The following is a 14072-nucleotide window of genomic DNA, read 5'->3' on the forward strand; positions in this document are numbered from 1 at the left end:
TCTCTAATCTTCAGGATCAGCTGTCTGCGGATATGTACAATTTTGTGGCCAAAGAAATAGACTATGCAAACTACTTCCAGACTGTAAGTTCATCACACATTTAACTACTGATATATATTTTTTTACCCTAATAGAATCGCCCCATTATGCACTGTAATAAGATAAAGGAAAATGTCTTGCTAATGATTTGCACAAAAATTCCTTATATTTTACTTAATCCATCTTCCCTGAACTCTTTCACATTTCATTATCCCTGCTGAAAATAAAGGCTTGCAGCATGACTCTTCCTGCACTTTGTATTATTATCTTTTTTATGTGCCTTTTTTTATAATACATTATGTGGCCTATTTTGTGGAAAAATACTATGGATGTGGGGACCGACTGCTCCTTGTGGGGCCCAGTCCCTAGACTCCACACAGAGAATTACCGTTTTTGGGTCACAATAAAGCTGGGCGTACACTGTGTGGTTTTTTTCAAACGTTGCACACAGCTACAGCTAACACTGTACGACTAAACAGCAGGGTTTCATTGTACAGTGTGAGTTCACAGCTCACGATTTTATGTTCGACCTGACGCTCTGATGCGGTCTACCTGCTCACACTGTACGACTAAAAACCACGTCAGACTCAGCTCCGCAGTGAGATGGAGCTGCTCTGGCTCGTCTATACGGAAGCCAAACAAATAGAAGAGGAATATGAAGCTCAATAGAGTGAAATGCACTGCCTTGGCAATTTGTGCAATTTTGTGCTGAAAGCACTAAAAAGAAAAGGCAACAATGTATTTTGACAAAGACATGGCTGAGCAAACATGGCTACTTTGGTCTTTCAATTTTACAGAAAGAATTCCATTTCACTCATTGCACCCCCACCATGCTTCTGTGTTTACGAGAGGAAGAAGATTCTTTGTTCGCACATGCCCACTTTCTCCCGACCTCATGATTCCTGATCGGGAGGTGTTTGTTAGAGGCTGATCGCCCCTTGTTACCCCCGTATACTACACGACGCACAATCGGGACAAAAAGTTGTCCCGATCAAAAAATTCTTGCACGACTGGAAAATCGCACAGTGTACTCCCGGCTTAAGGTGCGAATTACATTTAGGTCGGGGTTAGGGTCATGTTTGGGCTGCAGAGATGAATGGAAGTTGATGAAAATGCCCTGCAAAGAGAGTGAGACAAGTTTGTTTGTGTGCATGTGGCCATATTTTTGTTACCTTGTAATATTCTATATTTGGGGACTTATAGGTACTTGTGGGGACCAACACCTGGTCCTCATGAGGATGGGTTAGGTATGTGTTGGTAAGGGTCTGGGTTAGCCCATAGAAATGGAAATGGGGGAAATGAATGGAAATCAATTGAAAGTTCCCACAAGGAGAGTGATACAACATATACGTGTGTTTGTTTGTGTCTACCGTGTAGAGAATTGACAGTTTCATGCTAAATAAGAGTTTGACATGTTGGCCAAATTTCCAAAAAATTATTAAAATCTTATATAACCCTGTGTGGTTTGTTGTATTGCTTTCTTTTAACCATGCCTTTCCTCCGGCCACCTTCCATTAAGAAGTAATTTGTGTTGAACGCCACTAATGGTAGGCAATGCTACTAGTTTTTGTTCCCCAACAATGGCTCTCTGCAGCAACTCCAGAATGACCATAGGGATTTTTTCCCCTTTATTCATTACTTCAATCTTTTTTTTCCATTGGTCTTTTTAAGACTTCCTATGAAAAAACAAAAGAATGTCTTGTTTTAATATAAGAAAATGTGGAAAAGTTTAAGGGGGTATGAATATTTTTGCAAGGCGTTATACATTTCTGCATACATTCTCACTATGGAAGGTTGTTTTTCACCTTTTCTCTTTCTCTCCTCTGTAGCTAATAGAAACACAGGCAGAATACCACAGGAAATCATTAGAAATTCTTCACGGTGTCCTGCCCCAGATTAAAGCCCACCAAGGTGAGTCATGAGGTGTCTGAGTGGGGATACGTTCTGTTTCTGTCCCTACAGTAAATATATATAATGGTAGCATATAAAAGAGAACTTAATTGCTCTGTCTCAACAACAACTTAATTTAATACTGTAAATTTGCTGCAGTAATTAAAGTTTACTGGCTTAAACAAAATATTAAAACTGGACACATTTGCATATTTTTCTCAAAGTTAGTCCAAAGATGTTTTCATGCATTAAAATCCGATTGATAAGCATGACAGATTTGCAACTTACAGTTTCTCACACTTGCGTTCTGCTCTGTTTTGCAGAGGCGTGGGTGGAGAAGCCATCGTTTGGCAAGTCTCTGGAGGAGCACCTGAATATTAGTGGGAGAGAGATTGCGTTTCCTATCGAGGCCTGCGTCACCATGCTGTTAGAGTGTGGTATGCAAGAGGAGGTACAGAACAAACACACCCACACACTCATACAAAACTTGCACCTTGTAGGTGAGAATAACTGTGTTTTGTTTGTTGCATGTGAAATACCCCCAAATGTATATCCCATTAGGATTACATTTAAAGGTCTGAACACATTCACATATATCTTGGTACTGATACGCTGGTGATGTTGGCTGTAGGGTCTTTTTAGAGTGGCTCCATCTGCATCCAAGCTAAAGAAACTGAAAGCTTCGCTGGACTGTGGAGTTCTTGATGTACAGGAGTACTCGTCCGACCCACACGCCATCGCCGGTAAGCTACACTGATGCAAATGCACATTCAGAGCCATTTTCATTTTTTTACTAAAATGAAACAAGAAAAAAATCTGTGAAAACAAAAAGATTTCTCCATCAGTTTAGTTCTTTTTAGATTTAGATAATGCTGAGAAACATAAACCTTCATATATCCAACCTTTACACATTTTGTGAAATGAAAACCACTAAACTACTGCACACGTTTTCTAAGTTATCTTTATTTGTATAGACCAACAACGGAATTGTGCAACATTACTAAAATTGTAATTAAATAAAAGATGGGTTTTTCATTTTTAAACAGGCAAAAATAAAGAGGAATTTAAAAAAAGTATATATTTACTCTAAAATATAAAAAGTTTGGTACCAACCAATAACCTTTATAAATCTTAACTTACAAGGTATAATGTCAATATTAACACAGCTCTTTTGTGTAGACCTCAGATTGTTGTTTGGGGAACCTTTGTAATGAAACAACACAGTAAAAAGCAAAGAACATAAAGGACAGGTCAGAGGAAAGTTTTATAGACCTTTAACCCTTTCAATCCTAAGCCTATTTTCTCAAAATTACATATTCCAATTAAAATGTGTGTATCTGCAACCACGATTTCTAATTAAAAATGATGTTGCATCAGCAAAGGTAAGAGGTAATATTTTTAAAACTTGTTTCATCTGTTGCTGTTTTTTAGCTTTGGTCATGGATGAAATTTTGATTTCGGAATTTGGGGGGATGCAGGTATTTTTAATATAACTATTATATATAAATGCAGCATGGTTTCTAGTAGTTCTTCTGTGTATGTTCCCTCTACTTTTTCTTGCATCTCTGCTATCCCTCTCCTGACAAAATATATGGATGCATCACATGAACAATTGGACAATTTGTGGACCCAAGTTTTTCTACAAGACTGTAACCCCTGGGCCGTTTAAGTTATATCACAAATCCAAAAGGTATCAGAAAGCAGAGATAAAGACTTGCGACCCTACACTTCTAATTACGGTAGGGCATAGGTCTTTAGCAGCACTGTGACCATCATATCACAGACCCGATTTACGTTCGCATCAGATGTTTATAAAGTGAGCTTCTCAGGAGTGGCAGCAGTGATTGGCGATTCACCCAAGAAAAGACGGCCGGCCAATCAGGAGCTGGTGGGTGGTCTAACCTTAGGGAAGCAGGCTTCAGCTTGAGCTGCTGTTTTCCGCTTGGTCCTAGGGCTCGACAGTTGTCTGTGTACTCAAGCGTTACATTTTTTTTGGATTGGCAAAAGTGCAGGGGACCAAAACAGACTTTTGAAAAAGTACAGGGGGACATGTCCCCACGTGTCCCCCCCCCTGATTCTAGGGAGTCCCGGCTTCCATATGATATGTATTTTGTGCTGGTTTAATATGGGTTTGTTGCTTTGGAGACTGAAATGTCATAGGTTGCTATTGTGATTTGTCTTCATGTATATTATTTCATTTGGATATAATTTTAGTTGTTATTTGCTCATTTAAAAAACATTTTTGTGCTGGGTTGTAACCTAGATTCAGCCTTTTAATTTAATATGCCACAATGCTCTATTCTCTTTCATTAATGCGTCGTTTATCACTGTTGCTGTAACAGTAACAAGGTACCTCAAGAAACAATATCTAAAATATCTGAACATCTTACACAACATTTTTAATTCCAACTACTGAAAATAGAAACAATATTTTACAACTGCTAGACTACTTACGGATGGTCATTCAACTGGACTGAGAGAGCAGATTATTTAATTGGAAAAGCAGCTGAGATATTCTTGGTATCTCTCCATTGTTTTTAATAATTGCTCTCACACCTAAAATTAAATCCACTGCTCAGGTAGAAGAACCAGGGACTATAAATCAGGCCTTTATGGAGGAGTAGCAAGAGGTAAAACTTTTTGTGTTTTTTTAAGTAATCTGTGTATGGTTCTTGTTGCAGTTTGCCACAACCTTGTGGATGCTACTAAACAATAGGACATTTGATCTGACTTTGCAGCAGAACAGTGTTTCCAAGCTGGTAGCAAAAGATGATTAAAAAAAATAACACAAGGGTTCTGAACAGATATCAATAATACATTTTTGGCATTCACAACCATGTTGTTAGAAAATGTTATTTCAAGTAATAAATGATGGAGTTAAAAGGAACTGTTTACATTGACAATAATTTTGATCAGATGTTGTTTTTTACACACATCAACATGAGAGCTTTGTCGAGTAAGCTGAAACTGGCAGGCTGCTGTAGGGGAGTAAATATATAGGCCACGGCCTCACAGGCTCTTGAGGAATAGCCCAGAACAGTCCTCCACCCTCTCAGAAAGCTGAGCAACTTTTTTCCCTCCTTGTCTCATTTTCCTCGCCTGCAGGGGCGCTGAAATCATACCTCCGTGAACTCCCCGAGCCACTAATGACCACTGAACTTTATGATGAATGGATTCAGGCATCAAAGTGAGTTGCTGTTCCCTCATTTTAAACATTTCCCTGATTATGCTGATTATGCCATTGGCCATGATGACTGGAAAGCAGTCCAAAGTCTTCATAGAGAGTCTGGTGGCTGCCAACATGACAAGTGGGGCCATTTATTAAAATGTGGAGCACCAATTTTTTTATCATGAATATTTCTGCAGTGTTCAAGACATGGACAAGAGGCTACAAGCCTTAATGGCAGTATGTGAAAAACTCCCCACAGACAACTTAAACAATTTCAGGTGAGCTGGGTTTTTTAGCACATTAAACTGTCTTGTAACATGACAACAATGTTGTACATTACTCATGCTTCTCAAGATAAGATAGTTTATGTACAAATTATCTGTATCATGGATCCACCTTAGAATCTTTTGACTTTCTAAATGTATGCCTCTAAAGATGATTCAGTTTTAATGCAGATTTACATATTATTATGAAATTGACTTCTTTAGTGTTGATCAGATATTACATTTTTCCTGATTCAATATTGTTAAATGTACAAATCATAACCCTAATTGGCTTCTTTGCTGAACATGATATCAGTTTTTTTTCATCAGAATTAAAAAGTCAGATTGTGAATTGAACAATGATGACACTTCAAGACTCTTCTTTGCAACCCTGCAGATATCTTATAAAATTTTTGGCCAAGCTGAGTGAGTATCAGGACTCGAACAAAATGACACCTGGCAACATGGCTATTGTCCTTGGACCTAACTTGCTGTGGACACAAACAGAACCGTATGTATTGCTAATTCTGATTTACCAAATGTTGCATTTTTAGTGTGCTAACAAGCTGCTATCTCATTCTAGGAACATGACGGAGATGATGACCACCGTTTCCTTGCAGATTGTTGGCATCATTGAGCCGATTATTCAGCATGCTGATTGGTTTTTCCCTGGAGGTCAGAATTACATCAATATGTACGAGAGGAAGCATTACTATTAGACTAGGGAACATGTTGTGTATCATTGCAACTGTACAGTAGCAGTCATTCAAATTGGCGCATCTAAGTGAAACGCCAGCTGAAAGGCATCCCACGTCCCTGAAACTCCCAGCAAAATTCCCCCCAACTTCCAGCCACTGGAGTAGACCCCTTCCTTCTCCTGAGCGTGTATATTTTTTTACTCTGACTCCACACTTTTCAGTGAATTACATGGTTTCACCAGAAGATGATGCTTCTTTTTAGATGTTAATGTCAACAAATCATGACAGAAAAAATATTTTAGTACAAAGATTGATGTTTAAAAAGGAGTTGTAGGGGACCAGCCAGGGGCCCATCAAGGAAAGTGGGGAAATATTGAATGGATACTGCTGTACTTCATTATTTAGACATCTCACTAAAGATGCTTCCTATTAGTTGTGCTGCCCTTTTTTAAGTGTTTATGTATTGCTGTATGAACACCGTGTGTAAACTGCATTAATATTTGTAGGAAACATTTGATTGATTTTTTATGACAATTTAATGCAAACCCACCAGATTGTTGCATTATGTTTGCATTACATTGTGCATAGATTCATGAACAATGCATCATTTCAATACTGGATTTTAAATAGAGAACTCCCTGTTTATCTTCTTTAACTTTGATAAATAATGGCACATGTATGATATATTAGACACAATATAAAAAATGAAGCTCCATCTTAAATGAATTGCTTCAGTTAGTAACAAGTTACTGAATGAAGTTTGCCCAACTTAATTTATTGAATAAAAATAAGTTGGATCAACTTGATTCAATTACTACATTGCAGAGATGGAAGCTGAGGTGGTTTCTTGCAGATTTAATATCCAAAAAGTGGCAACAGAAGCAAAAGTCCAAAATAACCAAATACAGCACACCAAAATACCAGGAAACATCAGGGAAAACACACAAGGTGCCAAGAAACAACAAGGAACCAGCAAATCGTAACTGAAGAGGAGAAGTATTTATGTCAAACAGAACAAAGACTGGGGTAATGAACTGATTGGGAGCAGGTGTGGACAGAAGAGTCTGGAAGGGAGCCAGTGGAAGGAGACTAACACAAAAGGGCAACAGAAGGTAAACAAGAAATACATAAGAGCTCAAATAAAACCAGAAAACACCACCAACTGGAAATGAAACATATGAAAACTCAAAAAGAAGACTTAAACAGAAAAAAAAAAGTTCAAAACCGTGACCGTAACCAACTGAAGCAATTACTATAAGTTTTTAGAGTGCACATCTGGAATATGGATGTGGGGAACACATTATAATGCTTCATAATGCATCCAAGAGACCATTTGTAACTTTGAGAAATAATGAAGATCTGGAAGTTAAGATATAATGTTCTACTTAAAAACTGTTAGTAACTGTTTTAGCCATTCTGGGGTGGCACAAACAAACCGTTTATCACAAAAAGACCATGTGAAAGTAATACTTGAATGGCAGAAAAAAAACTGCACTTCCTCCTAACAAACCATTCTCAAAGTGCAACACAGTGGTGGCAGCATCATGCTGTTGGGATGCTTTTCAGCCCTCAGAGGAAATATAACCCTAAACATATGATGCACCAGGTAGAATGGCTTAGGGAAAGCATTCTATTCACATTTGCCCCAAGCTTAGTGGTCTTTGACACAAAGAAAAGTGTCTTTATATGTGCAAAGTTGGAGGAGACAAACTCCAAAATACTTTGTTAGTGGAAAAAAGTACTTATGAGCATCGCCTAAAGGGACCAGAATACAAATGCGTGTCATGGCTTTTGAGATCTGTTGAAATATAAAAGAAACAGAAAAAGAAAATCATTGCTCCATTTCCTTCTGCTTTTTCAATTATACACTATCTTTTGTTAGACTATTGAATAACATTTGAATAAAATACATTTCAATTAGATGTTTTAGTAATGGGAGTATATTTATTGGTTTTGAATGCTTTTACATGGCCCTGCTTGTCTGCATGTCTGCTTATGCCACAGAGATTGAATTCAACCTGACAGGCTGCTATGGGAGCCCAATTCACACCAACCACAACTCCAACTACAGCTCCATGCCCTCACCAGACATGGAGCAGTCGGAACGCAAGCAGCAGCAGCACGACCAGAGTCGACGCCCACTGAGTGTCGCCACTGACAACATGATGCTGGAGTTTTACAAGAAAGACGGGTATGATACCAAGCCCCGCTCCTCATTCTCTCTTTGTATCTGAAACCAACTGCCACATTTGTAGAGAGATGGGCATCCTGGAGTATCTGGCCACTTATCATTCTCCTACATAGAAATACACCCCCATGTTCTCAGAATTCATCAACAACGGGGGTCTAAATTACCTTTGTATCGTTGTTTCTATGGCAACATGCCTCTGATGGAGAGCTGCTTGTTATTTCTTTTTTTCTTTTTTTTTCCTCTGGGAAATATTTTTCTTGACTTATCTTCTTATCCTCCCACACTGAGCTCCTCCTTCACAGTCTGGCTAGTGCGTCACCTCGCCTGACTCATTCACTCTGCCAGTGAAAAAAATAAAATAAAAATCAGGAAAAATAAAACATAAAGTTTGTCAAACAGTGACCATATTACATTCTAAAAGACAGCAATCATTAGTTTTAGTTCCTTTTCAAGAAATAAATGTCTTTGAAAAAAAGTCAGAGACTCCATATTGGTCTGTTGCTGCAAAAACCCTCCTCTCACCTCCTGCACATTCCCTTCTCCTTGTCCCCTGCCAGAGTATCTCATATTCCTTTCTTATACCTGTTTTGTGGGCCATGTCTGCATCACTTATGACCTCATATCCCTTTTGCCTTTTATCTCCCCTACTAACGCAGCATTAGGAAGATACAAAGGTACTGTATTGTTCCATCGTTCCCACTTCTTTTCCTTCCGTATTTCCCCTCACTCTGGTAAATTCATAATCCCTTTGCTACCATCATACATGACTTTTGGCACTTGTTTCAACAGTATGGGAGTCCGAGTGATGGATACTTCCTGGGTGTCTCGCAAGGGCTCATCCACGCTGACGCGCAAGGCTTCTTCCACCCCCCCTGGCACGCAAGGACCTGGCTCACCGGCTGACACGCTGATCCCAGAGCAGCCTGGAGAACTAGCCACCTCACCCTCTGCTACGCCGCCGCTTGGAGAAAGGGTTTGGTAAGTAACTGTAAGGACACGGTCCTCGTACCGAGCACATATTAACACCAGGTCATTCTTATTGTCACCACCATCATCACCACCAACGGCATTCTCAGGTGAGAGAATGCCTTACCCATCATTCCATTATTGAGCAATGTCTACTTATGCAGAGTGTTACACTCCCTGCATTGCTGATTGCTAACTTCCACGTCTCTCTCATGTAACCGTCACTGTGTAACATGGTCTGTCTGAACTCTGTGTTGAATTTGCAACCATTTAAATTGCCTTATGCTTTAATTTTTCTGTCCTTCCAAGCATGCTAAAATATTCTGAACTGCTTTGGCTTTTTTCTTTTAGCTAGCAAAGAATTTACCCTTATTTCCTTTTTGTTTTGACACACTGATTTTGACTTTTACACAGCTTCATTATCACCTTCATACTCATGAATAATCAGCTCTCAGTCACTTCCTCTGCCTGTTTGGCAGAGAAGATAATATGGCTTCTCGTTTGGCTTGCTTTACCCTCATTTCCTTTGGCTCTTTCAGCCAATGAAAGGGTTTTGTGTCTGGTTCACACTGCCCTGGGCTGACTGCAGGACTTTTAGGATGTAATCAAGTCATGTAGGACGAATTTAGGTGTCCAATTTCAAGCATTGAGGCGAGCTTGATGATATTGTGAGCTGCAGACGAATGCTTTGGCTTGCAGAGATTCCTCAGAGCTCGCTGCAGTGTGCAGACACAAGGTGATCACAAAGGTAGTCTTACACACTGTATTCTTTTTCTTTGCTAATAAGAAATTAATTTCCAGCTTTTTTTTGTGCTTGTCTTTGTATCGCACTTTAAACTGTGCTGGCTGTGTCCCGAGGCTGGTACCATAACCTTTGCCTAAAATGTGTTTTTTTTTTTTTTACACCTTGTTTAAGCAACAGTTCAGCTAACAGAATCATGGCGGCTTTTTTTTTTTTTTTTTTATTGCTCCATTGCGTTTCCCTGTTCAATCGCAAGAGCTGTTTTACTTGTGCTGTCTATTCTCTTAATGTCTACAGCTCAGACAACGTGTTGTTCAATCGGCCAGACACCTCTTATGCCCACTCAACCCCTGGGGAGGACCGGCCGCCCCCTCCCTACCCTTCCTCCTCGTGCCACTCTGCCACTCACCACTTTTATCCCAAACCCCCACCCTGCGCTCGTCCTGTGGCACCAGGTCCTGAATCCCAGCCCCCTGGTTCGCCACCACCCCCAGTACGCTGGTCTGGCTTCACTCCGCCCGCCCCACCCCCTTCCTCCTCTTCCTCTTCCTCCTCTTCATCGCTCGACATCAATTCAAACCCGAAACCTAGCTGCCTGCATTTCCCCAAGCACAGTCCGCCAAGTGACATGGCACAAGCCCCTCCCCCTGACACTAACGCTTCACCCCTCTATGTCAAAACCCCCTTGCTATTAACCCGCCATGAGCAGAGTCACAGCAACCTCCCTAGCCTCCCTTCGTCCGCTCCCCCACCCCCGCCGTGGGCTGCCTGTCCATGTGCCCGAGAGAGAGGACCCCCCAGGCTGACTAGGTAAATACAACACCTCTGTGGCTACTGTGGGTGCATCACAGAGTGGCAGCTCTTTTTGCTCTTCTAGTTCGCTGGCTCATAGTTGCTTTTTGTCTTTTACCCCTCCCTTTTAGTTGACCCCATATTCTTTGATGTTCAAGGTATTTGGAAAAAGTTGGTACCCCAAGAACCAAAGCTGGACAGATATTATATGACTGTTTGTATTTTTATATTTAAGTCAGTATTTAATAAGATCAAGCATAATGTTTTTAAATCATCGTTAAGGTCTTGATAGACCTAGATTATTGTATAAATGTTTTCCACAGAACAGAAGCATCTTTGAGCAGAGGTCTTAAGGCTCACTTTATTCTTCCTAACTTATTGTTTTGTTGGTTTTACTAACACAAAGAAGTGTGAGTCACATGGGCAAAGCTTCATGGACACCCACAGTTATCATCAGTACAATTAGTACAAACGTTTACAACTCAAATGTGACCAAAATGTGTCCCAGCATGGCTAAGATTAGAAGTATGATGATTAAATGAATTCCAGACATGTTTTATATGATCATATGAAATAAGATACTGTTCTAAAGTATACTTATTTTGGAAAAATTCTAACTTCCAAGCTAAGCAGATTTCTTTATTTTATTAATACAGAAATTAGATACAAATCAAAAGTCTTGACAGTTTTATCTATTTTTCATATCTACGTACCTTTTATTAGTTTTATATACTTAAATTAGTATTAAGTTCCCCTATGAATCCTGTAACTGTGAAATTCCAAAGGACACTGATTGATCGCTCAACAATATAATATTTTTATGTCTCTGTTACATTCTAACATATTTAGTAAACTCACCTCTTGTTCTTTCTAAAGATTATTTACATGTTGGATTTTCCTTTTTTATATGACTTTTGATATTGTGACCCATGTCATACATACCATTATGCCTTCTGTTACTACTTTACAGACAAGACAATGAGGATGGTTGCTCTCTTTCCTTTATATATTTACACCCTAATGTTAAGTAGGTGTGCATGTCCTAAAAATCATACAAATGTGTTTGTAAGCACAGAGCAGATCTTCAAACAAGGCGCAAAGTGATTTGTATTTTCAGTTTAGCAGACAAAGCCATTTTTTTTTTTGCGTGTTTGCCTTCATCAATACAGAGATCATATTCTGATCACTAAATTGCACAAATTCATGGGTGGAGGAAATGCACATCTAAATATTATTCACATGCAAAACAGTTTTCCCAAATCAGAAACTCAGTTGTAGGTGCAAACAAACACGCAACAATATCAGCAGTTATGTTGGCCACAGGTAAGGCATTGGTACAAAGCCAGATGATGCAGAGAGATTCTGTGTGCATCTAAACATATATGGTAATCAATAGTCAAAGACTATTGTTTTATGATACTTCATTTTTTCATATTTAACTTCAGTTAGATATGCAATCACAGGATATTTAAAGCAGCTGTTTGTGATTATATAATTGACCTGCTAATTGATAAACTGCTGGTTGGGTTAAGTAGATCCATTTGATAAAGCCCCTGTCACACCTTGACGATTTAGCCAGCTTATGCTTGATGTCCCAGAATCTTCTAAAACGCAGAAATACGCTGAACTCTCTATGTATTTTTTCAATTTTGGGGGCGTATACAACGAGTATTCATAACAAGTCCAGAACTTATGTCCAGCGACAGCCTAACTTATGCAGAACGCACGGCAGCGTAATGCCAATGAAATGTCACAAGCCAGTGTCCTGATGGGGGCAGCAATGCACCCGGAGGCACCGTCATGCATAGAAAGATTTCTTTGATCGCGGTATTAACCTAGCTGCTGTTTACCGCCTGCCAGAAATATATAATTAAATAAAGAAATAAATAGAAATAAAGAAGGTTGTCATCAGCTGTCATCAGATATGTTGATAGTTACGCATAAGTTATGCACAAGTTGCTTTTAGATTTTGGATAAGCTAGACACCACAACTTATGAGTAACTTACATTCATTGTGTGTCAACGATCAGATAACTTACCTGTAACTTATGGCCCACATATGGCATACGCTGGCATACATCAAAGAGGTTTTAGCATGCTCAAAATTTCTCTACGTATTTGCTGTTTGTTGATGTGTGCCAGCATGTTTCAGTGTACCTCAGCGTGCTGTGACCGATAGTGGTATTCTGACTGTTATTTATCTTGTATGTTTTTCAACCAAGTGGTAAAATGAAGATGAAACTGAAAGTTCAGAGGAGAATTGCATGACTAAATACCTGATGTGGTCAGTAGTAGGTGTCAGATAAGGGCATCTGTAATGTGTGGAAACGAGAGTTGGCATTTATTGTCAAAGGGACAGATTTAGTCTAATTGGTTGTGAAATCAGATGTGTTGGATTTTGTTTCAATAACTGAGATAAATTCCTTTATTTATTTATTTTTGTAGAAATAGGAGTGTATCATTTTCATATAATTTGATTTTATTTCATAACAGTGAATTTCAATGATTAAAGACTCAATAAAGAGTGCTAATATCCTTGGAGATAGGGGACAACATTGTCTGGTACCTCTATAAATTTTTGGAGACTAAGTTGTTTGTTATGATAGCTGCCTTTGGTTTACTTAAAATTTGGAAGGATTGCCAATAGTTATTTTTTTATTAGAAATTTTCATTTTACATCTCTTTAAAGATTAATTTTGCTGTCAATCAAGGTGTGCATACATTATTTTTTGTAAAGGGTGGTCGGGGATATCAAGGAGCAAACCTTGACAATTTTGTACAGATTTTCTCATATTTACTCTTCAGTACTTTATGGGCCTATACAATGCAAAATAAACTTTTCTGAGCATTTAGCTATTTTGTAATGATTTCCCTTTATTATATTCATATCTGAACTGTTATTTTACTTAATTGATTCATGTCAGACATAGTCATCATGAATTATGCTCTCTAAGCAGCCCCCCCTCCCTGGAAAAGAAACAGCCAAGCCAGGTCTACGTAGACTTTACAGAACCCACTGCGTCCAAAACGCACCTATCGTAACTGTACCTGCCCAGTAAACAAATGCCCACTACTTTTTTGTTGAGTTGAGGTGGCCTTTTCAGCAACTAATCTCAACAATCGTATAATTGTTTGCTAAAGTCAATGTCATGGGAATTTGTTTTTCGGCAATGAGAGGTCTCTGACTTTTTTTAGTCTTCCTTTAAAGGAGGCTAATCAACAGAAGTACTAGACTCCCAAGAGACCCCTCTCTCCCAAGAGACCCCTCTCGCGGCTCCAGCTTTGCCATTGGCGCATTTATTCTGATGCTAATGAGAGTTTA

At 39.1% G+C, this 14072-nt stretch overlaps 1 protein-coding gene across 4 annotated transcripts in view; it reads left to right on the top strand.

Annotated features, from left to right (window-relative positions):
- arhgap44a (Rho GTPase activating protein 44a) overlaps positions 1–14072 on the top strand; it is a 39453-nt gene that overhangs the window by 16685 nt on the left and 8696 nt on the right. For 2 of the 4 annotated variants that reach the window (XM_038302589.1, XM_038302591.1), the window contains exons 8-19: positions 15–83; positions 1869–1950; positions 2253–2380; positions 2561–2672; positions 5035–5116; positions 5296–5376; positions 5759–5872; positions 5945–6036; positions 8064–8250; positions 8907–8924; positions 9040–9228; positions 10256–10768. In XM_038302589.1, the coding sequence (XP_038158517.1) occupies positions 15–83; positions 1869–1950; positions 2253–2380; positions 2561–2672; positions 5035–5116; positions 5296–5376; positions 5759–5872; positions 5945–6036; positions 8064–8250; positions 8907–8924; positions 9040–9228; positions 10256–10768 (1667 nt within the window). The remainder of the gene's footprint in view (positions 1–14; positions 84–1868; positions 1951–2252; positions 2381–2560; positions 2673–5034; positions 5117–5295; positions 5377–5758; positions 5873–5944; positions 6037–8063; positions 8251–8906; positions 8925–9039; positions 9229–10255; positions 10769–14072) is intronic. The other 2 variants (XM_038302592.1, XM_038302590.1) reach the window with 2 other exon arrangements.

This window comes from Cyprinodon tularosa, unplaced genomic scaffold (assembly GCF_016077235.1).
Source record: "Cyprinodon tularosa strain WSP-4 unplaced genomic scaffold, ASM1607723v1 ctg495, whole genome shotgun sequence".
In the NCBI taxonomy this organism is placed as follows: Eukaryota; Metazoa; Chordata; class Actinopteri; order Cyprinodontiformes; family Cyprinodontidae; genus Cyprinodon; species Cyprinodon tularosa.